The 23,209-nt window shown below is 43.0% G+C and overlaps 1 protein-coding gene across 3 annotated transcripts; it reads left to right on the top strand.

The window, feature by feature from the left end:
• The first annotated feature begins 661 nt into the window (after positions 1–661).
• Positions 662–23,195, top strand: LOC133165081 (guanine nucleotide exchange factor VAV3-like). Of its 3 annotated transcripts, XM_061294501.1 has the most exons (28): positions 663–994; positions 1,911–2,027; positions 2,815–2,873; positions 2,993–3,058; positions 3,588–3,696; positions 3,805–3,900; positions 4,332–4,400; positions 4,498–4,601; positions 4,867–4,966; positions 5,078–5,173; positions 6,148–6,216; positions 6,665–6,751; positions 7,206–7,291; positions 7,356–7,488; positions 8,478–8,587; positions 8,659–8,760; positions 8,831–8,922; positions 9,236–9,258; positions 9,375–9,432; positions 10,016–10,146; positions 12,272–12,337; positions 12,601–12,635; positions 12,705–12,821; positions 13,508–13,595; positions 13,892–14,021; positions 16,242–16,390; positions 16,453–16,775; positions 19,384–23,195. In XM_061294501.1, the coding sequence occupies exons 1-27, from the start codon at positions 791–793 to the stop codon at positions 16,489–16,491; spliced, it is 2,535 nt and encodes an 844-aa protein (XP_061150485.1). In that variant the 5' UTR covers positions 663–790; the 3' UTR covers positions 16,492–16,775; positions 19,384–23,195. The 3 variants fall into 3 exon arrangements, with proteins under 3 accessions (XP_061150484.1, XP_061150486.1, XP_061150485.1); XM_061294500.1 differs by having other exon boundaries at positions 662–994; positions 16,242–16,775; XM_061294502.1 differs by lacking the exons at positions 16,242–16,390; positions 16,453–16,775; positions 19,384–23,195 and having other exon boundaries at positions 662–994; positions 12,277–12,337; positions 13,892–13,945.
• The last annotated feature ends 14 nt before the right edge of the window (positions 23,196–23,209 follow it).

Consider the following 23,209-nt stretch of genomic DNA (forward strand, 5'->3'; position numbering starts at 1 on the left):
TGAAGGTATTTTTTGGCCCTCCCGAAAATAAAAGCTAGTTTGATCAGGACACAAAAGTAGTAAATACAAAATAACTACTCTTCCTAAAATATTTGTGTGAATAGGACAAAACTGCACAGCCTGAAGTCAGTCCAGTGCAGTGATGAATAATCAAACATCCGCTGGGAAACAACATGACTTCCTTCCTGTGTTTATGTCAGGACCCTAATGATCTTACTGCATGGGGATCTATCTTTCTCTCCTGCATACTTATGGGAGCTCACTTTTATCTTACTATCAAAAACGTGCAAGCGTAAACAGTATGTTTGAAATTTAGAGGTGGATTTGTGCTTTTTGCTTGAGTGAGGTTGGCCAATCTACATGTCAATCATTACACAAGGCATTTTGGTCAGAATTAAAGATGGTCAGATTGTTTACATGTATTTTAAAATTCTACCTTCACTTGATTTAATGAAATATTCACATCTTTGTTGTTTTATAGTATGGTATAATAGAAATTAAAAAATGCACATATCCTTTAAAATAGTACAAATAAAATAAGCAATACTTTTTTTTTTTTAAATAGTTTTTATAACCTTCCGGGAGAGAGACGACCACCTCTTTGAATGAGGAGGGGGGGGGGGGGTCTATGCCCACTTTTGACCCACATCACTTAAGTTGCTTGCTGTGTCGTGTGCCTCCTCCACTTGCTCATCTGCGATCCACCCAGTTGTAGTCATGCGGTGCTGTTCTGCGCGTAAACTTTCTTCCTTTTGAACTAGTTCACGCACTGCCCGTCCGTCCGTCCGTCATGGAGTACTGGAGGCAGTGCGCCGCGTGGCTCATCGGCTGCAAGGTTCTGCCAGTCAACCATCGCGTCACCGCGGACACCGCGCAGGTGTTCGACCTGGCGCAGACGCTGCGCGACGGCGTGCTGCTCTGCCAGCTGCTCAACAACTTGAAGGTGCACAGCATCGACTTGAAGCAGATCAACCTCAGGCCGCAGATGTCCCAGGTACCACTCCACTCGAAAAGTTGGGAATCTGCCTTTACTAAAGTGGTTCATTTTATAATAATAAAATATAATAAGCGATACTGAATGGTACAATACAACATTATTGGTTTTACAGCAATATTGATAGGATCACACTATATATACTCTATTGATATATTATGATAAAATATGAAATGTTTCCATCACGATACAGTGACATTGATAGTTGATATCGTTTATTTAAAAAACACATACCAGCACCACAACAATCAATACCATTTAACAAAATAAGATGTTGTTGCTGTGTTTCACCAACAATATTGATAATATCACGATACAGCGATTTAATTATCAGAAAAGCCAAGTTTGGCGACTTCCAGTTTGTCCCGTGGCTTCTCAGGGGGGGCCAGATAACATCCTAACTTTGATCCGCCCGTCTGGCGGAAGGTCATAAAATATTTTCAAGAGTAATGCTTTTTCTCATCAGGGCCATGTTGAATGGCAAATGTCTTGTTGCTGATGATGATGATGTCACTTGAATAGCCCTAAGATGAGGCAGCGAGGTTTTTTTTACACAGCCCTGTTGTGCATACTCACTAGACTGTGATGGCAAAACAGTAGGACGGCCTGCAGCTGTGGGACATGTACTAGCGAAAAGAAAAAGCCACATGTGTGTGGCCCCCTTTCACAGTGACCCGCTATCGCTCCTCGGCTTAAAGCATGACATCGGGGTCAGTGGAGTGCAGTATTGTGGGACAAACAAGGCTCCCTCCAGCGCTGCTATGGCCAGAGGATGTGCTGTGACTTTTATTTGTAGGATTCCAAACATACTCACAACTATGGCAAGCTGATTTATTTATTACTATTATAATTTTATTTTACTTTTTATTATTATTTTATTTATTATTTATGATGTATTTTTTCTTCATCGTTCCAGTTTCTGTGCTTGAAGAACATTCGCACCTTCCTGATGTGCTGCTGCGACGTGTTCGGCATGAAGAAAAGTGACCTCTTCGACGCCTTCGACCTGTTTGACGTGCGCGATTTTGGAAAGGTGAATTTCAGATTTATTTTTATATCGCCATATGAGCTTTTCAATGAACAGTTCTCCAAAACGTGGGAACGGCTTTAAATCTCAGTGCTGGCATGCATTTTCTTTCCGTTGACTTGAGGTCCAAAGAAGCTTCCAGTTAATCTGATAATCCCACACACTGCAAATATGTACTGTACCACCCGTCTTCTACGGTACCGTATAATCTCAGTCAAACAACCTTCTGGCAAGGCGTCACAATTCAGTGTGTCAGGTTCATCCCCGATGGACTAGATCCAGCTCTTGTGATGTTTACAACTTGTACAAATGGGAAAAGTTGCTGTTTTTTTTTTTCCTCTCCAGAAAGGAACATGTGAAAAATTAAAACCAAGATAATCCACTTTTTGTTAGTCATGCCAACTGCAGGATGAGAAGATGCAGCATTAGAATGCGACTAACCTACATTACAGTGACCACATGTTTTATATAACCCCTTGATTTTTGAATTTCTTGTATCCGGAAGGGAATTAGTCAAAGTTCCTGTTAAAGGCAACATAGATATTTTATGTCGAGTGTCATACCACAAAGATGCGATGCTGCAAATTCACATGGTGGACAATTTTGGATTTTTTTTTCTTGTTTATAACGTCAAAGTAAAATTGCTGCCCCCCCCTCCTTATCGTTTTCACTGACGATAACAATCACAATTTTGCACTTAGCGCACTGTGAAACCAACATATTTCCTGAAATTTTGTGGTTTTCAAGCTCTTGACTATAACCAGTCCTTCTTAGATCTTAAATATCTCCCCAGGTAATGGACACTTTATCCAAGCTCTCATACACAGCAATTGCCCAGCAAGGAGGATTCAAGTAAGTGTCTGTTGTTCTCGTCCAGGCTGTTTTTTTCCCTAAATGCTTGCTTTAACACGCTCCTCACGTCAGGAATAAATAAACTCTCCCGTCTTAAATGTTTTCTTTGTCATTTGCAGGCCTTTCCACACAGAGGAGAGTCTAAAGGACGAAGACATTTACAATCATCTGGAAGACCTGATTGAGTATGTATGAGGTGTCCCACCCACCCCCCCTCTCTCTCTCTCTGAGGGTCCATTATTGCTGTTGATATAACATAATTATGTCAGCGCGCGTGTGTGTCAAAACTGTCTCGGCCCGTCATCTTGGCTCTCTGGGGCTCTGCTCTGTTTATTTGCTATTATCAAAGGAAATGAATGAGTTTGCATGACATGCCTATTAAACACTCGGGAAGGTAGGTGGGTAACTTGCGTTGTGGCTAGTTTTGCCAGTAGGGGGCGCAAATGAATCACTATGGTTGGTTCTTCATCACACAAGTTTGGTCAAGCTCTAACCTTGAGCTTGCTGGGTTTTTAGTTTAATGGTCATTAGAATTTCTTCCAAAAGAACCTTAAAATGGCCACTACGAACCAAAATTTAAGATATCCTGCCATTTGTGGGTCTTCTCACAAGTTTGTATTCATTTTCATGTTCAGTTTCAGGGCTACATTTTCAAAACAATCAAAAGGATGTTGTGTTAAGTTTGCAATTTTTTTTTTTTTGTGGGGCTCATAGTGAAAATGGCATGGAAGGTGAGGAGGATTTGTACGTGGCAGTTTACAGCCTGGAAGAAGACTATTCAGGAGGAGAGATTTATGAAGACCTCATGAGGACCGAGCAGCAGGTACACACACAAATTAGTATACTGCTTTACTATTAGCAGCTTGCCGAAAGTACTTTCTATCGCTTTTTTTTTTAAAAAAGATTTACTGCAAGTCACGTTTCTTTCCAGAAGCAGGTCGAAATGTCAGACGTTCGCAGCTGCTGCCTCGCCGAGATCAAACAGACGGAGGAGAAGTACACCGAGACGCTGGAATCCATCGAGAAGGTACGGCCTATGATCTTGCAACAGCACGATCAAACGTGCAACTCTTTCCACTGTGTTGACATTTATTATTAATTGGTTGACACGATTGAGACAATATTTTAGCATCCATACTTGAGTTTCTCCACTCACGACTTGGCAGCAGGCCGGTGGAAGATTCATCATTTTGGAGCCACTACCGACGAAATGACCGCCATCAAATACTTTGTGGTTATGCACTTTTGATTTTAGTGGCTGTCCACTTGGATATTTTATGGTGGCCTATTCTTGTTTATCTATCACTTGTTCCACTTTTTATGTAAATTTCTCCCTAATTTGCAATAGCGCCCGCTTCCTTTTGAGAGCTCTTATAAATTAATATGCATGAACATTCATATTGTGGCCAGAAGGTTGCATAATGACGCTTATGTTTGTCTGCGCGTGTCTTTGCACAGTATTTCCTCAACCCGCTCAAGAAGTTTTTCTCCGTGGCCGAAATCGACCAAGTGTTTGTAAATATCCCAGTGAGTTTTCCTCTTATTGTGTGGATGAATAAATGTATTATTGTTATTCATATCATTGTTATTTTCAAATATTTCATTGCTTTCACACTCGCCACAGGACATGGTGAAGGTTCACAAGAGTCTGATGGCTGACGTTCAGGATTCCATCGTCAATAAGAACGCATTGAATCTCTACCAGATCTTCATCAGCTACAAAGAGAGGTATTCATCTTTCACGTGTATTTACAATGGCGGAGTCTGGCTTTTGTTACCTTGACGACCGGGGTTAAGGGCTAAACTACAAATATCCACCGCATCAACAATTGCTGTCGCTTGAAAGTGGCTCTGTATCTTCACCCACCTTGCTGATCAAGTCATGGGTGCACAAACTATGTGAGGGCAGTTATGATGTCAATTCATTTCACTGTATTATTCTTACATCATTTTTTTTATGATGTCCTGATTAATTGTATCGCTGTTCCCGCAGACTTCTCATCTATGGCGTCTACTGCAGCCGCGTGGAGATTGCCATTGCTGTGCTTGACCTCATCTGCAAGGAGAAAGAGGATGTGCGGCTCAAGCTGGAGGTCAGGATTTCACCCGATCACCAAAACTACTACGCCAAGATTGCTCGTTAAGGCGGCTTGTATTGGTCACTCAAAATGTCCCAGAAGTTCTCATCACACTTACGCTTGCAGGAGTGTTCGAAAAGGGCCAACAATGGCAAATTCACCCTGAGGGACCTGCTGGTGGTCCCCATGCAGAGGGTTCTCAAGTACCACCTCTTGCTACAGGTATGGACCTTTCTAATGTATGTTTTTATTTATTTATTTTACCAAAGTGCTGGTTTTAAATGGAAGAAATTGGATTATTTTTTAAATGTATTAAGAAATAATGAATAAATCTCAAAATAAAAATTTACAAATTATATAAATACATTACGTTACATCAAATTAAAAATCTAGAAGAATTATTATGACTGAATTGTGTAAAAAAAATAAACATGGTGAAAGATGGCGTGAACTACGTCGATGTGACTGTTCTCAATTTACACACTAGGGGGCGACCTCTCCACATTTTGGCCTACAGTCTCAGTAAAGCCACCAAAATATGGATGCATTTGTACATTTTAAGATGAAATATGTCCTCAGATAGTTTAACTGCCATGATTTAATAACACCGCTTGTTAATTCATTATTTTGTATTCTGTTTGTTTGGTGTACAAAAAATATGCAGTTTAAAGAGGAGCATTTGAAGTGTAAGAAAATAGAGTAAATTCACCCCTGGTGGACTCATTTGCGTTCATTTGCGTTGACCTTCACAAAGTCGTCCTCAGGTGTCGTCAACAGATGGCCGCAGGCGCACATGCCTTCTCCTGCCATCAATTACATCCCATTGCTGATAGCTCGAGAGGAGGGCACATGCAGGCGTGACTTTAAATGCTCTTTTAAATGCAAATTCCCTCAGCATTCTAAGGATTAGTTCAAAGAAAGTCGTGGGTTGTATTTAGATTTTTTGGTGGGATAAGCTTTACATTTTGGAGATTCAAGTTGAGAAAAAAAGCAGTTTTTTTTAAGTTGAAAACCAGATTCAATCAGTAAATAAAGAAATAACATTTTCTCTATATTACTCTGTTTCTTTCTGTCTCTCTCTCTCTCTCTAATATAATATACATATAAGAGATTAGCCCGATTAGCAATTAAGTTACGTACTCGGCCGCCAAATGACCCGAGACTACAGCAAATGAATTCTTTTCATCCTCCTGCAGGAGCTTCTCAAGCACACTCACGATGCCACAGACAAGAGCAACCTGAAGGTGGCGCTGGATGCCATGAAAGTAAGTGGAAATAGATGAGCAGTGACCCTTTGCTCTGGAAATTCGCATTTCACATTTGTGACTGTGGATTTTTTTGAGAATTTACCCTGTGTTATTTTTTGCAAATCTATTTTTGGCGCAACATCTGGTGACATCTTTGTTGCCAAGCAACTCTATTGAACTGAGGAGAGGAGCTTAATTTAATCAGACCGTAGCCGTGTCTAACCGATAGTGTTTTGCTGCCATCCTGTGGCATCTTTAAGTAATTACAAAACATTTTTTTGTGCACATTAAATATTTACAGATTTTCACTCTTTGTGGCAAGGCTTGGTCGGAACAGCAGAGGTTCCCCGTACCTAATATTGTGGCTGATGTCAATATTTTTGCATCCATCCAACTTCTCCTGCAGTAAAAGATGAAATATGGTGTGTATCTAATAAAGCGCGTGTGTGTGTGTGTGTTTTGACAGGACTTGGCTCAATTTGTCAATGAGGTCAAGAGAGACAACGAGACTCTACGGGAGATGGACCAGTACCAGCGCTCCATCGAGAACCTGGTACGGCACATGCATGTTGTGTTTTCATAACATCACATATGTGTAGTGAATAAATATGATAGGATGTGTTCAGGGTCGCTCTGTTAAAAAGTCTTCATTGAGAGCATAAACATAAGCCGATAGGAACAATATGGTAATTGTTGCTGGCAGTGTCTAATTAGACAAAGGCCAGTGTTTATGTTAAAGGTATTTAAGCTGGTCAAATATTAATTAGCAGTTGATTCTTTTAATCATTATGCCTTTTAATTATGCAGAGGAGTATCAGGGACAGGCTGGAAAGAAAATGACAAAAGTAAAGTAGGAGAAATAGCTGTAATTAGATTTGTTGTGAAATAAATGACAATAGTCATAATTTGATAAGGAAAAAGTTGTAATTTTAGTCTTGTTTACAAATATGATTGTTGTTTCATTCTTATTTTCTAATACTGACATTCTATTTTTTTTTTTTTGAAAGAACCAGCCTCTAATCCGCTATGGTCGCCCGAGAGGAGATGGAGAAGTGCGCATGGTGTCCAACTTTGACCGGAGGAAGCTGGACAGGTTTGCGAAGCGGACATTTTGTCTCCATCGTAACACTCCGGTAAGACGTCTCTTTGTTTTTCAGACACCTCTTCCTGTTCGACGTGGCCGCCGTGGTGTGCAAACGACGCGGCGACAACTACGAGATGAAGGACGTGCTTGACCTCAATGTCTTCAAGATTACCGACAACCCCATGTCGGACAAGGAGGGCAAGAAGGTGGGCTTGGACACAATATTTGATTCAGCACATTTGAAATCAGTAAGAATGACAAGAAAGAATCTGGACCACGCTGACTATACTTCACCAACATACCAAAACTAGGAACTGAAAACCTGGTATTTTTAAATTAGAAAAAAACGATTCATAATAGAAAACAAAAGTTGTACTTCCTGTCTTGGAAAAAAGAAGAGGAATTTGTTTTTCTAGGTCCGAGTCCCTTTATTGAAAAATCACGCCATGATAAAGTCGACCCCTGTGTCCCAATTCCGGCTTTGTAGAAACGACGAAGGCAGCAACGCAGACAAGAAAAAGAGCAAGCCTGCCGCCGCATCGCCGTCGCGTTAATAGCGAATAATGAACGTGCGCAGTGGTCCGAGGTTGCTCACAGCGATCTATCATCGGTCGCTAAATGAAACTTCAGAGCGTGAACGCGGAGTCGCAGCGGCGGCGGCGCTGATTTAACGCTCGGTGGAGCTCTAAAACACTTGTGGAGTTCACAGGGGCCGCAAACAGTGGCGGGCGGCGACTGAAGCTGATTTGATCAGATGTGACACGACAAGCTTGCAGCACATTAAGGCCCGAGAGAAGCTGGTGCTTTTGGTACACCTCGGAAATTGATCCTCAATATGTCTGTGTGTCGGATCGCACTGGAGAATCTCCAGAAACGTTTTGCTTATTTGGTCTGAAAATGATTTCAGTCGAACCCTGACATGGACCAGCCGTTCAGGAGTCTGCCCAAATTTCTAATTCACTGATGTTGTTGAGAAATAGTTTGTTTTTTTTCTTTTTCCAAAACTCAGGTAAATCCAATGTCAACACAGTCCTAATTGAATAAGGGAAAAAGGAGAATATTTTGCCTTTTTTTTTTTTTTGAGTCATGATTTTAAAAAGAGCAGGACAGCAGTAGTTTCAAATTATTATTATTATTTTTTTACTTTAAAAAAATAAATAAAAATCTGACCGATGTTGTTTGTTGGCCCTCATAGTGGTGTTACGGCTTCTACGTGACGCACCAGCAGGGCCACACAGGCTTTGAGCTCTTCTTCAAAACCAGGGAGCTGAAGAAGAAATGGCTGGATCAGTTTGAAATGGCTGTGTAAGTATTATTTTCCAAATGGCATTTACATTTACATCCAAGTTTGTTTTCTTCTCCATTTACTGGATCAGCTCGAACATCCGACCGGCCTTGGCCAACCATAATGGTCACCACTTCAAAATGCACACCTTTGACCGAATCTCTTCATGCAGCTTCTGTCACCTGCTTCTCAGGTAACACTGCCACTTTCTCTTCATGTTTTCATCCGAGACATCACAAAAGATGTGTTGCATCACTGTGCAGGGGCATCTTCAACCAAGGCTACGTTTGTTTAAAATGTACATTGGCTGTCCACAAGGAGTGTCTGGGTCAGCTGGGATTCTGCAGGAGGACAGGTGAGAACAACCTTCAACTGATCCTCTCTAGATTTGAACAGACCAGAAAATATGGTATATTACAGATCCTCGTGTGAACTGCCTGAGGTGCTCGGATTATTACAGACGCTTTTTAATATGGTTCATTACAAACCATTAATATGGTCAATTAGATGTGCACAGACCATCATATATGGTTGAAAAATTTATCAACTCGAATATAAGGTCCGATTCTCTGCACGGAGCTTAATGGTGTAAATCGAAGCGCACAGACTGCAATGGATGAGAAATTTATTTTGAGTATTCATACTGGCTTCTTCTTTTGGTATTGCAGAGTCATCCAAGAAGCGCTCCAAGGTAGGAAGTCTTCTTCAATGTAACCTTTGCTATTTTTTTTGTTTATTATGGTACGCTAATTGTATTTCCTCCGAGATGAAAGCCTCTTAAGTGTACCTGATGACCATATTGTTTAGGTCGCACCGATGTCATCGCTTATCTCCACTCAGGAAGGCACAACACCTCCAGACTCAGGTCAGTCTGGCTTTTTGTGGATGTAGATTTTTTTTTTTTGGGTACCATGAGATGTAGACAGTTTTTCAAATTTGGGCAAGTCGCGGAAAACTTGCCGCTTTGCTGTTGCCGGTATGAGTGTGTGGATGTCGGCTTCACTTAATAGGTTGCTCAGGGGTTCCGACGAAGGGCGGGAGACAAAGTGGCCGTGTCGTCCGCCCTGGCAGCAGCGCTCTGTCTCCAATTCAGAGCCCGATGCCGGTGGCCATGTTTTTATTTTTTTATTTTATTTAGGCGCCCTGAGAAAATATTGCATCTGGAAGGACGGAGAGGAATCTGCTGCCAAAGTGAACGGCCACTTTGGCGAAAGATGACTTCATGTTGGGGAGAGGGGCTTTACCTCAGCTTCAGCTTCTTTGGGGGGGACAATTGTCTTACAACAACTGAAAATTATGACTTTATTTATTATAATTATGTAAAGTAAGTCTTTCCGGTAAATGTATGCTTTTATTTTCCCAAGACTGCAATTTTTAAATGAGGAAAAAAAATGTTCACATTCATATTTGAAATAAATAAATAAATAAAAAATATGTGCATGTTCAAGGTCTCCCCAGGATGCTGGTGATCCAAGACTATGACGGCGTCCCCTCCCCACCAGGCGGCCCCCCGTTGTGCGCCCGCACGGGGGACGTGATCGAGCTGATGTTCGCCGACCTGCACAGCTCTTGGTGGCAGGTGCGTGCATGCGTGCCACTCGCAACTCTTCAGGGAGGCCTTTTCTTATTTTCGTTTTATCAGCAGGAATCAAAAACTAGCAATGAGGCTTTGTCAAGGCTTATGCGGTCAGAAATTCTGATGAGCAAATGTTCTCCCGCCTTTGTGGGGGTCGGAGCTCTCGTCTGTCACTTTGACTCTGACGCAAAGTGTTTAGGGCAAGGTATGACACACGGGTCATGTGACTCTCGGTCACATGAAATCATAGCTGGCGCTGTATGATGTCAGCAACGAGATGATGAATTTAGCGGCTTTAGTGAGACAATAACACGCCGGGTGTTTGCAGCTTGCGGAGGAGCTTTCACCTTTTGCTTAGTAAGGCAGATGATATCGTTTGACTTCATCTGTTTTTTTGAAAGGTCACTAATTCATCCCGGCTGGTGGCGGAGGCATTAAATCCTCATCTTCCATATTTGTCTGTGTTGTGACAGACCTTCTTCACCAAAAGAAAAAATACTATTTCCTCTTCATCATCACCTCTAATGGGACTGAGGCAATAGAGATTTCGTTTAATAACAAAATAATATAATCATTTTTAAATTATATCAATTTCAATAACTGTAATGACAATGAGCAATGATTTCTCAAAATAAATTCGAATTTTCTGAACATTATTTACAATAAATCGATTTTAGTTTAACCATTTACGGAAAAATGATGACATGAATGCAACAAATATTAGAAATAACTCCTGATAATCTAAAAGGTCAGTGGCTCAGATTAAGTGCTCCGTGGCCATACTTTACCATCCGCTGCCATAGAATTTCCATATTGACAACTGTTGTCAAAACCAGAAAATAGAGCATAAAATATGCATTTGCACCATCTTACAAATACACAAAGGTTACTCAGTTTCAGAACAGAAGCACTTGTGACGACAATTAAAACTCCGCAGGGTAGCCTTAATCTCGGGCGTCCCCGACGGCGCCATGGGATGGAATTATATCCCCCCCCGCCCACATCCCCATCCGCCCGCTCACATCCAACCTCCCCCGTTACCCAGAAGGCAATTATCTCCGTCCCGCTGGCACAACAATACAATCAATCAGAGTGATTTCATTTGATCCTTCGGCGGGTGCCTCCTGTTTATGCTGCCCGAGTAATGCATTTAATCTTTTTAGCACACGCTTATCCAGGGCATAACAAATAGAACCAAAAGAGCTTGGATGAAATGTTATTGCGTAGAATGAATCACAGAGACTCCAATTGAGTTACCCGCCAGGCTTTTTTCTGAATGCTCTTGCCCCCCCCCCCCCGAAAAAAGCTTGGCGAGCCTAATGGAGACGAGTTAGTAGGGAAAAGGCAAAACGTAGAATAGAGTTGTCAGGAACTCCATCTTCTCAATTAGTTGACTTAAACGCTTATAAATGAACTCAATCTATGGCGAGAGTGTCACTTTGGACTGCAGACTTCCACTGAGGACATCCGGCATATCATTCAGTGGAAGCTAAAAGTGCTACAGCCCGAAAAATAATAAAAGTCAACGTTGAAACCCCGTGAAACTCTAAAAGTCACTTAAGCATCAATGCTAATGCTTACATGACAGGATCAGGCGAACAGCACAATACAAATTTAGAAAAATCTCACAAACAGTGTAGTCCAAAACCAAAAAAATCATCAATTAAATAATATATAACAACTTGAAGGTGTCATTGTTAGCAAAGTAAAACATCGTTGATGTTTGTCTTCTTTTTAGAAGATTCAGTTTGGTGCAGATGATTAAAAAAAAAAAAAAAAAAAAAAATTCTGCATGCAATTCCTACACTGAATAGAGATAAACAAGAGTGCGAGTTAAAACACAGTTTGTTTGGTTTGAGTATTCACTGGCACAAACTAGCCTCCATTACTCCGGGGCCAAACGAGGCCCTTGTTGTGATGCGCTACAAATCAAACTGCCGACAGAGTCGCTAGCGTAATTAACTGGGCCTGCAAATTAGATGCGCCGCTTGTTACGTGCTAATTGCCCAGGATTTATCCACGACGGCGTGGGCGGGGAGGGAGCGAGGGAGGGAGGGAGGGAGGAGGTGGGATTGGAGAGGAGGTGCGGGACAAATTTAACGCGATTAACATCCCGTGGCATTCGCAGGGCAGAATCCCGGCGAGCGGCAAGATTGGCTTCTTTCCCAGCGTCGCCGTGAGGCCTTGCCCCTGCGTAAGTGTGCATATTTCCTTTCTGATCAATACGTCGCATTAAGCGTGAGCGCAATGCATTTAGCCCAGTAATGGCCACTATTGACGTCTGGGGCGAAGAGATGTGCTTTTCCATTACATGCCTGCGCTCCCGTCGAGGTCTGATTTTAGCCCCCCGCCGTGCCTCCAATATCACATTAGCAGTCGTCTGACCTCCAAGCCTTTCAAGTGCGATGAATGGCAAAATAACCCGACGCTTTCTTTTCTTCTTCTCCTTCGTGCCAGCTACCCAAGCCTGTCGATTACTCGGCGCACCTCTGGTAACAACACGTCAGTCTCCATTACGTCCAGTCGTTCACATTCACAAAGACCCGGTGGGTGCTTTGCAGGTTCGCCGGGCCTATGGAGAGGTGCCAGGCCGAGGAGGAGCTCCAGGACCGAGGGAACAGCACTTATCTGGTTCGGCATCGGAGTAAAGAATGCACAGAGTACGCCATTAGTATAAAGTAAGTTTGATGTCACAAGCGTAAAACCTTCCTTGGTTGCTGTGCTAATAAATGACAGAGGAAGGCTCTTTAATTGAATCAACGATGCAAAGAAAGAATTTGTCGCGGGTAGCACCTGATGCCGCACCTCTGCGCTCTTTAGTCGCGCTCGGCTCTCGATGCTATTACGCAAACACAATGGAGACCAACTGCCGAATGCTTGAGGTGCTCGTTGTGAAAACCTTGAACGGTGCACAAAGGAAAATCCTTTTAATTTCCCCATCCATTGTTTTGGGTCTTCTATCGGGAAACGTCTGTTTGTTTGTTTGTGTGTGTGTGTGTGTGCGTGCCCGCCTGTGCATGACGGCTTTGCATACTGATGATGCATGCTCAAAATGGAGTCTTAAATGGCGATGTAAGACTACACTGGGAGATTTGCAGCTCAGTCAACATCCAGGAAATTCCCAGGGCGACATCTTTTTGCCTATACAAGAATACAAACTGGCAGCAAAGTGAATAGAACAGCAACTGTATGTTAAATGCAATCTGCCATTAGATATTGCTCTCATTTGATGAAAGCCAATGTTCGTAAGAGGTCTTGAGGATACTCTCACAGACCTTCGTGACTTTCAACACGGGAGGCCGGGCCTGACGTCGGAAGCGTGTCTAGTTGATTAGCGGCGCATGTCTTATTCATCCTCGCGCAGGTTCAACGACAGAGTCAAGCACATTAAGATTCTGACCAAGGACGGCTGCTTTTACATCGCAGAGAGTCGACTCTTCAAAACGCTGCTGGTAAGACTCGGAAACATGAGTGGAATCTATTTGATGTTGTTTTGTTGTTAGTCACTGCAGAATATCACCATCATTAAAATATGCTAACCAGATGAATAATAATATAAGTTGGCAAAGTGAGAGGGAAATAGATTCGGTAGATTTGTTAAACATGGTAGGGAGGTAGTTAGGTCGAGTAGGTTAGCTCGTAGGTTGGTGATGGTAGGCACCATTGGAAGATATCTTGGGAGTAAGAGTAGTTGGCTGCAGAGTTGATAGATATGTCAATCAGCCATGTGTGTTTTGGTCTCCTGCAGGATTTGGTGGAGTACTACAAGCAGCACTCCTTAAAAGAAGGCTTCAGCAGCCTCGACACCAATCTGCGCATCCCTTACCGGGAATGCTCCGACGGAAGCTCGTCTTGGGCCATTAGCAAGACTGGCAGCGGTGAGTGCGCCCTCGCAAAAGACTTTGCCGGAGAGACTCTTGCGTCTGACAGCTGGAGATGCTCCCAGCTTAGAGTGGAGATGGATACTGGGGGGGGGGGGTTATTTGAGGGCCCTGTCTTGTGGGCTTTTGTGGAGAAATTTTTTTTGCCCGCAAAAAGCCATCAGCGGTATGTCGACGCGGTGTCTTTGATATCCGACGCATTCTTGAAGGAAGGAGTGAGGCAGGTAGTGAAGAAATCGCGGTAATGAGGCGGTTAGACAGACGAGACGACACGGACAGAAAAGAGACGGATGGGGAAAAAATGCAATGAGGAAAACTTTAATGAACCTCGAGTTGTTGCGTCGGTCGGTACTGGAGGAAAGTCGCTCGGGCAATTAATAGGTGGACACTTGGTGAAGAGAGAAGGGTAGTTGAGTAGGTTGACCACCTTCAATGGTCATTGCTTGCTATGTGCTCGTTAATGCAGGGATGAAATAGTAAAAAAAAAATTTTTGAGTCAAGATAAAAGTGAAATGAATGGAGAGGCATCCTGGCAGCTCAGCAGGCCTCGCCAGAGTGCTCCCGGTTAGAGGTCGGTGCCCCAGGCGAGCACCTGGAGCCCCCCTACTCAGGGAGCGTCATGCCGGATAGCACACTGCTCGCCTCCGACATGCATGCACAATTTTCCTGACAGGACATGACATGTCACTTGCACAGCCAGCCGAGTAGAAGGAGAAGAGAGGAAGAAAAGGAGTGAGTGACACAAACCTGAGGGAAACCCCGGGTCTCGCGGCAGGAACACAACCTGGGGGAAAAAGTTTGCAAAATAAAAAGCGCGGGAGGTAGCTAGAGTGGAAATTCGTAAACAAGCACCAGCGCTAGAACAAAGCTAACGTTAGCCTTTTGTGTGCGCACGTATGTCTGCACATCCTCGTCCCTCCTCATGCGCCTTCAAAGCAGCGGCGGCATTCAGCGGGAAGACGCCTTGACAGAGCCACTGATGCCTAGTGCATTCTGGGATAGATTATTATTGCCTTAAGTCATCCGCCCCCGTAGACTTGGAGCTAGAGAGTGTGGGCACCGGCTTCCGTGAAGAGACAGATGCCATGCCAAACAAAACAGAAATAAAAATAAATAAACACAATCAAAAGAAGGAGTGCTTATATATTTGGGGGAAAAAAAACAGATGCTGCTGCTTTGCCAGAGAAGCATTTGACAAGATGTTTGTGTGTGTGTATATACAAATAAAGGCCTCAGCTTGTTGCTAGGCAGAGTTCATTGGGCACCTGTGCAACAGCTCCGAAGGTCGTAATAACAATATCTAGTATGTGTACAAATATGAAGACAGAAATTTGTCTTTTTAATCAATGCACATGATTCAAAAACTGCATTGGACAAAAAAGAATTATGAATCTATAAACAAATAATAAAATATTTTACAAATTCAAAAGCCTCATCTCAGTAGATGCCAGCCTACTTGTTGCTAGGCAGACTTAATAGGGCACAAGTGCAACTGCCCTATGAAAACAAAAAGAACAATACTCGAATATTAATAAATAATAAAAGACCTCAGTCCTAAATCAAAAATAGATGTTGTAAAGACCTGCCCTCTTTACTCTTCTCTCCCACTCAGTGTTGCTTCCTTTGCTTGGTCTTTGACTTTGCCAACTTTCTCTCTCTCTCTCTCTTTCTCTCATTCTCTCTCTCTTTTTGGCTGTGCGTGTGTATGTGTGTAGTTACTCCTGGTGGTTGCAGCTTTGTTCCCCCCTCCTCCTCTCCTTTCTGGTCAGGTACAGCTGCACGGCCTTTCTCTGCTCTTCAGTGTTGTTGCATGACTTTTTTTCTTTTTTCTCTCGCTCAACTAATAAATAATGCAGAACCAGATTTGACGCTCAATAGCCAGCCAGTGGTGCCTTTTGCGTCACGATTAGACTAGAAATGACATTGCGAGGGACTATTGTTGGTAGTATTGAATGAAATATCAAGCTTGGAATTTTTTTTATATGCTACATCAACACACGACTACCAAATAGTGATCAGTTTGAACTATTTCTGGGTCAAAATATTGATATTTTAATGTTTCTGTTATTGATAACCAAGTATAAAAACGTATCTTTTACGCTTCATGAGAAATGCTCGGATGTCACCTTCCCCGCATGTTTTTATCGATCACATCATCATGAAATCTAAACACGTCTCTGATCATCCGATGACATCTAGAACTTTGTGTCCCGCCAGTGTTTTCTCCCAGAGTGTTAGCCGTGGCCGTGGCTCGCTACGACTTCAGCTCCAGAGACGCGTGGGAGTTGTCTCTGCTGCGGGGGGACGTGGTCAACATCTACACCAAGACATCCAGCGGCTGGTGGAAGGGGGAGGCGGCTGGAAAGGTGCGGCTCAATATGACTTGGTTTGAATCTATTCACTTGTGAATTTGTTCACTCGTTCCCAGGTGGGCTGGTTTCCGTCCACTTACGTAGAAGAAGACTGATTCATCCGGATGTCTCTGATGTCACTGGGAGAAACTCAACAGACTATGCCCTTGACCCCACCCGGCCCCTCCCTGACAGGACTCTTATGCAGAGCACATGTCAAATCACAAATACGTATCTACCCATCGTCCATCCATTTCCTTCCCTGACTCACCTCGTCTAATTATTGATGGCTCGTGTGAAAATTCTGTCGGCTGTCGTCAGGTTGCATTAGCGTGGAAGGCTCAGTCAGCCGACTGGAAGAGGGCAGGCTAATGCTGGAACTCTCTTGTGTTCACATCAGGTAAATAAACTGTTTAATTGATACAGTAATCATTTTAGATGTGTGTCTTCTCATTTTGGTCACTGCTTCCGTCAAACCAAGCTGTGTCTGCAGAAATAGCCAAACGTAGTTGAACAGCAAACATGGCGTGAAATCTGAGGATATTTGTCAATGCCGAGGTGGCCAGTCGTCATCCATTTGAAAAAGACGAGTGTGTTTGCTGTGTGGTGGATTTTGTTCTTTGACGTTCAGGTCTGCATTTGAGCCACGATTGAAGGGGGGTTTGTTTGGGCGCTTTGGTGGCAATGCCAAGAAGGATTTCGTAGGCTTTAAATCTTTATGGTTCTGCAGGGAATGATTCACGCCTGTTTACGAGACAGCACAAGTGTTTAGCAACACAACACGCGCGCGGCAAGTGACTTTCATCAATTATTGAGCAGATCCTTGAATATATTTTCTTTTGGAAATGTCTGATTGGAGATACGGGTACCATCTGAGAATCTCGAAGTGACCGCGTGTTCTTTTTTCCCAGGATGCGTCCAGTTTTTCTAGATCAGACAAAGCGGTTGGATATTATATTTTCTCAAAAATGGTGATATTCAATTAAAAATGCACAGGAAAGGAAATGCTAATATTAACCATTTGAAAATTTGCCATAATTGATCAATTAATCACGTTTGTTTTATCCACATTGCGGCTCCGTACTGGCTGCAATTCCAAAACCGAGATTGAGCAGAAATGCCACGTGAGTGGCGAGGTTTCACTTGAGCGTCGGGGTGTCGAGCTATCAGTATTCTCGCAATGTAAACACTGCCTGAGGCGTGCTTTACCCTCGCCGCTCCGCAGCCTCTCTAATGACCCGAGTCTGCCGGCTGAGCGCTCCACTGCGCTTTGGCGCTAACGCTCCCGTCACACAAAAAGGCAGCAAACGGCTCCCCCTTAAGATGCCTCCTCATCGTAATCTAACTGTTCCTGAGATGAAAGGAGGCGACAAGGAATTTAGACTGCAGCTGTAGAGACATTGGATTTATTCGCATAAAGTATTTGAGAGCAGCCAAAGCAGGGCTACTCCATTCCAATCTTAAAGGGCCACAATTATTCTTCAGTGTCCGTTTATTGAGGTCAGTCCACATGCAAACAACACATAATGGGAAATGCCATTATGAAATGAATAAACACAAACGCTGGAGCAACACAAGTAGATAGTTAATAATAAGACGCTGCTTCATGGGGAAACGAGATATCGCAAGTCCGTCAAACAGAGCATCTTGGCCTGACCCTGACACAAACCAGGATCCTAAAAGCCAACATCAAGGCCAATCCCAATTCTTTCCTTAATCCGGTCCCAAAATCATACTCCTCACACCCAAACTGTGTCCAACGTCTAACCTTACTCCTCATGCCTGATGGAGCCACTTCTGTCTTTTCGCTAACACCGTGAACTCAATTAGCATCTCGACATGGGGCAGGCGGTATTAAAGATATTCAGCACCCAAAAAAAAAAAAAAATCAGTCAATCAGTTGAGTTTCACACTGCTGCCCAGCCTTTGATTTCTTCTTTTGCACCGTCACATTCGAAGCCTCCAAAGGGCATCTGTCACTTCAGTAAAGGTTGTTTTGTTTGGATGCCCGCGTTCCCAAGCTCATCATTTTTCTTCAAGAACGGCCGCTGCCGTGCATAAACAGCACCAGTGCCAGATTGGAAAAAAAATATATATATTACAGTGTGATGGGTTCACACATCGTGAAAGGAGGGACACGTCCTCCGTCACTACACGCCGCTGAATCTTTAGCACTGCGAATTAAGATCTGTCTGATCAAAAGAGTCCAAATGAGGCGATCCTTCGAAAAAAAAAAAACCCGCTTTTCGCCCTTTCTCGCTTTTGCCTCGTTACTCCCTCTTGAAGTTATTTGTGCTTGCGCGCTTTGATACTTGACAGAGGCCGTGCTCCTTTAAATGCAAGCCGGCGAAGGAATTTGCATTAATGGCCAACATTTTAATGTACTTAACATCAGTTTAGGATTTGGGGGTGTCATCTGATACAGACACGACTCGGGGAAAAATAATTTTTGAATTAGACGGTACGGTTTGGGCATTGGAATACTTTTGTAGGGTTAGCCCATTCTAAACAATAAAACCGTTTGACTCTGCGTTTATCACTTTGCGGAGGGTGAAGGTGTGTGTGTGTGTGGGGGGGGGGGGGGCTAATCGTCAAAAAGTGACGGTGACCCACCGAGCGTGGCCAACCGGCACCGGGGTGAACACGAGTGACAGCTCTGAGGTCAAGAGTCGTTTCTCTCCGCCAGCTGATTAGCATCATCTTTCCAGCGAGAAGTCGAGCAGCTGCCCGTGACTCACAAAGACGCGTTCAACAAGGTGGCACTGCTCTTCACGGCTGACGATTTGGCATCGGCGACCGATCAGCCCTTTTCAACCCGTCTCGCCGTCCTCACAATCACCTCACGATTCGTTCTTTCATGGCCAGTTAACTTGGAAAGGGTGCTTTTTAAATGTTGGCCTTTATTTGGAAACATTTTTATGGAATATTAAACAATATTATCTGCACAGTATATTTCACTCTCATCTAAAATCATTATATACACGGATTTCTTTTTGTACCTTTTACAGCTCGAGATGTTCCACCCCCCATGGCTTCCTTCCCCTTCCCAGTTCAACTTGTTAAAGCAAGATGCAAAGGGACCATGAAAGCTCACCGCCACCGCTGCATGAAATAAATGAGGACAAACGGATTTCTTTCCAAGCTGCGGGAGGCGAGCGGACACAGCGCTTCTTTTATTTATGAAAGCCGTCAAGAGCACATACACATATGATTCCTCTAACGGGGCAGGGTGTCGACAATTCCGGCCGGCCCAGGCTGATTTGCAATCCAAGTGGAAAGATTTGATGGTATTGAGGGATAACGGACAAGAGCTGGGATGGTGACGCTGAACAGGATTACCATGTCTAGCTGGGGGAGGTGATTGTATTAAAATGAGGAGACATGCGATTGGGTTGCGGTCGTGATGAGAAAGCAAAGCAAAAAAGTATTTCTTTCCGGAGGGGGTCAACTTCCTCGCCTGAAGCTAAATTGAAAATACGCATCATGGTTTATTTCCTGCAGTTGTTGTTGAAGACGTGTATTCCGATTGGAGGTTAGGACCACGTCGTATTTACATGGCATCACATTGCTGTGTATTAAATTGCATTGCATCACATTGTAATGCCTTGCATCCCTTCTGCTCAATGATAAAAATAGATAGAAATAAATCCTCTTATTGTCTTACGGTATACCTTTAGCAAGCCAACAAAAGGCAGTTGAACTCATTTAGATCGCAATTGGCATCGTATTGTTCAGCATCATGCCGTATTACATTGCATCACATCCTAATATATTATGCATGATATCATTTTGCCATGTATCACATTGCATTGATAGTGATACCATTCTGTTTTATGTCTACGGCTAAAATTACAGACAGAAACAAACATAACGCAAAAATTGTATCCCATTGTATTGTGTGATTGAACCATTGTAAAGTATGGTATCAAATCGTATGGCAGACTATTGCATCATATCACATTGCATTAGAAATTGGGATGATTCACTTGTGAACACAAATGCTTTTTGCGTATTCTATTGGATTTGTGTTGTTATGTAGCTTTCGGTATTGTATCACTTCGTGTTGAATCACCCCGAATTCCTCGAGCGTATAACATGGCAGCCCATCGCATTTTATGGCCTCGTACACGGCGTCACGTTGGATTATATGGTAGCGTCACGTTCCGTTGTATTCTGTCGTATCATATCGTCTCTCCTCGTGTCGCATCTCATCGTATTTGTAATGAATCCTTGTATAACCTCGTATTGTATCATCAAACACACATGGGATCACATGATATCATATTGTCCTTTTTGCCATCATATTTGTTGCGGGTGGTAGATATGATCCACAAGCTGTGTTCGAAAAACCTTGTTCTGCTTAACACCTTCTTTTGTAAAGATTCTTGCCGCCGCCTACAGCACGTAAAGACATGCTTGTCCTAGGTGGGGGTCTCATATAATTTGCTCCGTAAAAGCCCAACCTCTTCATGTCTGATGCTGGTCCGGCAATACAAAGGCGACAAAGCCTCCATCACGGTATGTCAGCTGTGATATGTTTCACCTTGCCTCCTTCCAATGAATGGAAAGGTGTTTACACTTTGAATTGGCTCTTTGTAGCAACTATCGATTTGTGCTGTACACTCTTGCGTGTGTCGCAAGCCAGCTATCCGCCCACTAGTCCTCCTTACCATTTGTTGCCAACTAAACATTACCGATATCATTTTTGCTTGTGGAATTGAGAAAAAAAATGAAATCAAACGTTCTCATAAATACTGCTGATTACATAAAGTATCATCAATCGTGTCGGAAATCTGTAATCTATGACATTTGGATCTTGCAAAGACATCTGAAAAAATAAGCAGAGCATTGTTCTCAAAGGCTCTTCACGCCAGTTGCCATTCTCCGCGTATACTTTCACTTTTGTTTCCTTTCTTTCCCTGACAATGGCACGGTGACGATAGGTCAAGGATGATTTATTCTTCATAGTCTCGCGTCGCGCTTGCTTGAGCTCGGCACCCGCCGCTTTGATTCCCCCTTCACTGTAAACATCCCTGAGACTCAGGAACGCCACCGAAGTTTGGGGGTGGCTTTTAATTTCGAGTTTAAAACACCGGGAAAGAAGCGAAGGCTCCGTGTTGCTGTTTTTAGCTGGCGCGACATTAATAATCAAAGAGTTTTAGAATAAAATGCGCAGCCTGGGAAATAGCGAGGCTCTTCGCGTATGCACGCCGATAATATTATTGTTTACATTGTTGACTGCCAGAAAAGTTTACTCTCTCCCGTTGCGACGCAGCGTTTGTGTTTTGCAATGTTGACAGCACATTGCGCCTCCTTGGGAGGTCAGTCGAGTTGCACGAGGCTCACATTTGATATCACGTTAACGAAAAAGCCTGGAGTATCATAAAAGACCGATTTCATTGCACTAACATGTCATAAATGTAATTGTCGGCCCTTAAAGGCCGCCGCAGTCGCTAAAGTGCCACTTCACGTTCCGCGGGGGCCATTTTATATCCGGAGAGGCCTCAAGCTAAACTGTTCAATCTCTAAAGAGTTTACAAGGATGTCAGATAGATGCAGTTTTATGGCATACGCTTGACCGCAATCTCCCAAATTTGTCTTAAAATGTTTGACTCATTGCGGTGGATTTATTGATGCAAAAAAATAAAGCTGAGTTTATACATCTGCAGTCTTAGAACATTCAATTTCAAGTTGCAGCTACTTTTGTATTTTTATTTTCCGACTCAAATTAAAACAATTCTAATGACGCTCCAGTCTGAAGAAACGTAAACGCTCCACTGAATTAATATCCGATCCTGCTTGGCTTTAAATGGCTTTATTTTATTTTTTTTTCTAAAATGGCTCCTCACAACTATTATTTTACAATTCCAAAAACAGCCGTTCTCTATATTCTTTGTCGACTGCGCAGTTTAATGAAAGGCACTTACACTCGACTCAAACACAGTACGGTATTTCACGACAAGCCTCGGGAAGGAAATTAATCTCTCAAATAAAATTGGTCCCAGCACTCAATATGCCACCCAGTGGGATGCGACTTCATTTTTATTCATTGACCCTCCTTGAATTAAAGCTAATTTTCCCTCAGCGCTTCGCTGTCACAAAGGTCTCCCGCGCAGCAGGATGCCAACTTTCCAGAAAATTCCCTCCCCATCTTCCATTTTGATTCAAGGATTATTCGGGATTCCAGGTGGAAGCTCACCACTGGCCAATCGTCTTTTGCGTTGGTGGTTTTTCTCGGGTCACATTTATAAACGGAAAGGATTGTTTGTTTGTTTTAGGCCTGATTATCAGTGTTATTAATCAGCTTTTTGTGAATAAATTACCTTATTTGGGCTATTTTGTTACCAATAGCTTGAGTCCAACTTTATTTTTAATGGTTTTACTTTTGGAGTTTTTTTTTTTTTTTTACTCTCTTTTACTGTATTGACCATTCATTCTGGACAGAGGACTTTATTTTGGCTCTTGTGCCACCGTTTTTGTGGATTTAATTCCATCTGTTTGTGGTGTTTTGGTAGGTTTCCATTTTCCCATCTTTGTTGTGATTCCCTTGGCTTGATAGGACTCTCAATCAGAGCTGGTTTTGAACAGCTTTTTGTAAACAGATAGAGGACTTTATTTGTCTCTTCTGTGACCGGTGTCGGCATGTTAGTCCATCTGTTTGTGCTGTTTGGCAAAAAGGGAGCACTGATTAGACCGCTACGTTAGCTTTGGCAGAACCAACAAAGTGCTGCATTGCGCGTGTTGTTTGATGTCAAATTGGGATGGGTCACACAAAATTTGTGTGGTTGACATAAATGTGAAAATAAAGCACACATGACTACACGCTCTCAATGT

This window comes from Syngnathus typhle, linkage group LG13, assembly GCF_033458585.1.
Source record: "Syngnathus typhle isolate RoL2023-S1 ecotype Sweden linkage group LG13, RoL_Styp_1.0, whole genome shotgun sequence".
In the NCBI taxonomy this organism is placed as follows: domain Eukaryota; kingdom Metazoa; phylum Chordata; class Actinopteri; order Syngnathiformes; family Syngnathidae; genus Syngnathus; species Syngnathus typhle.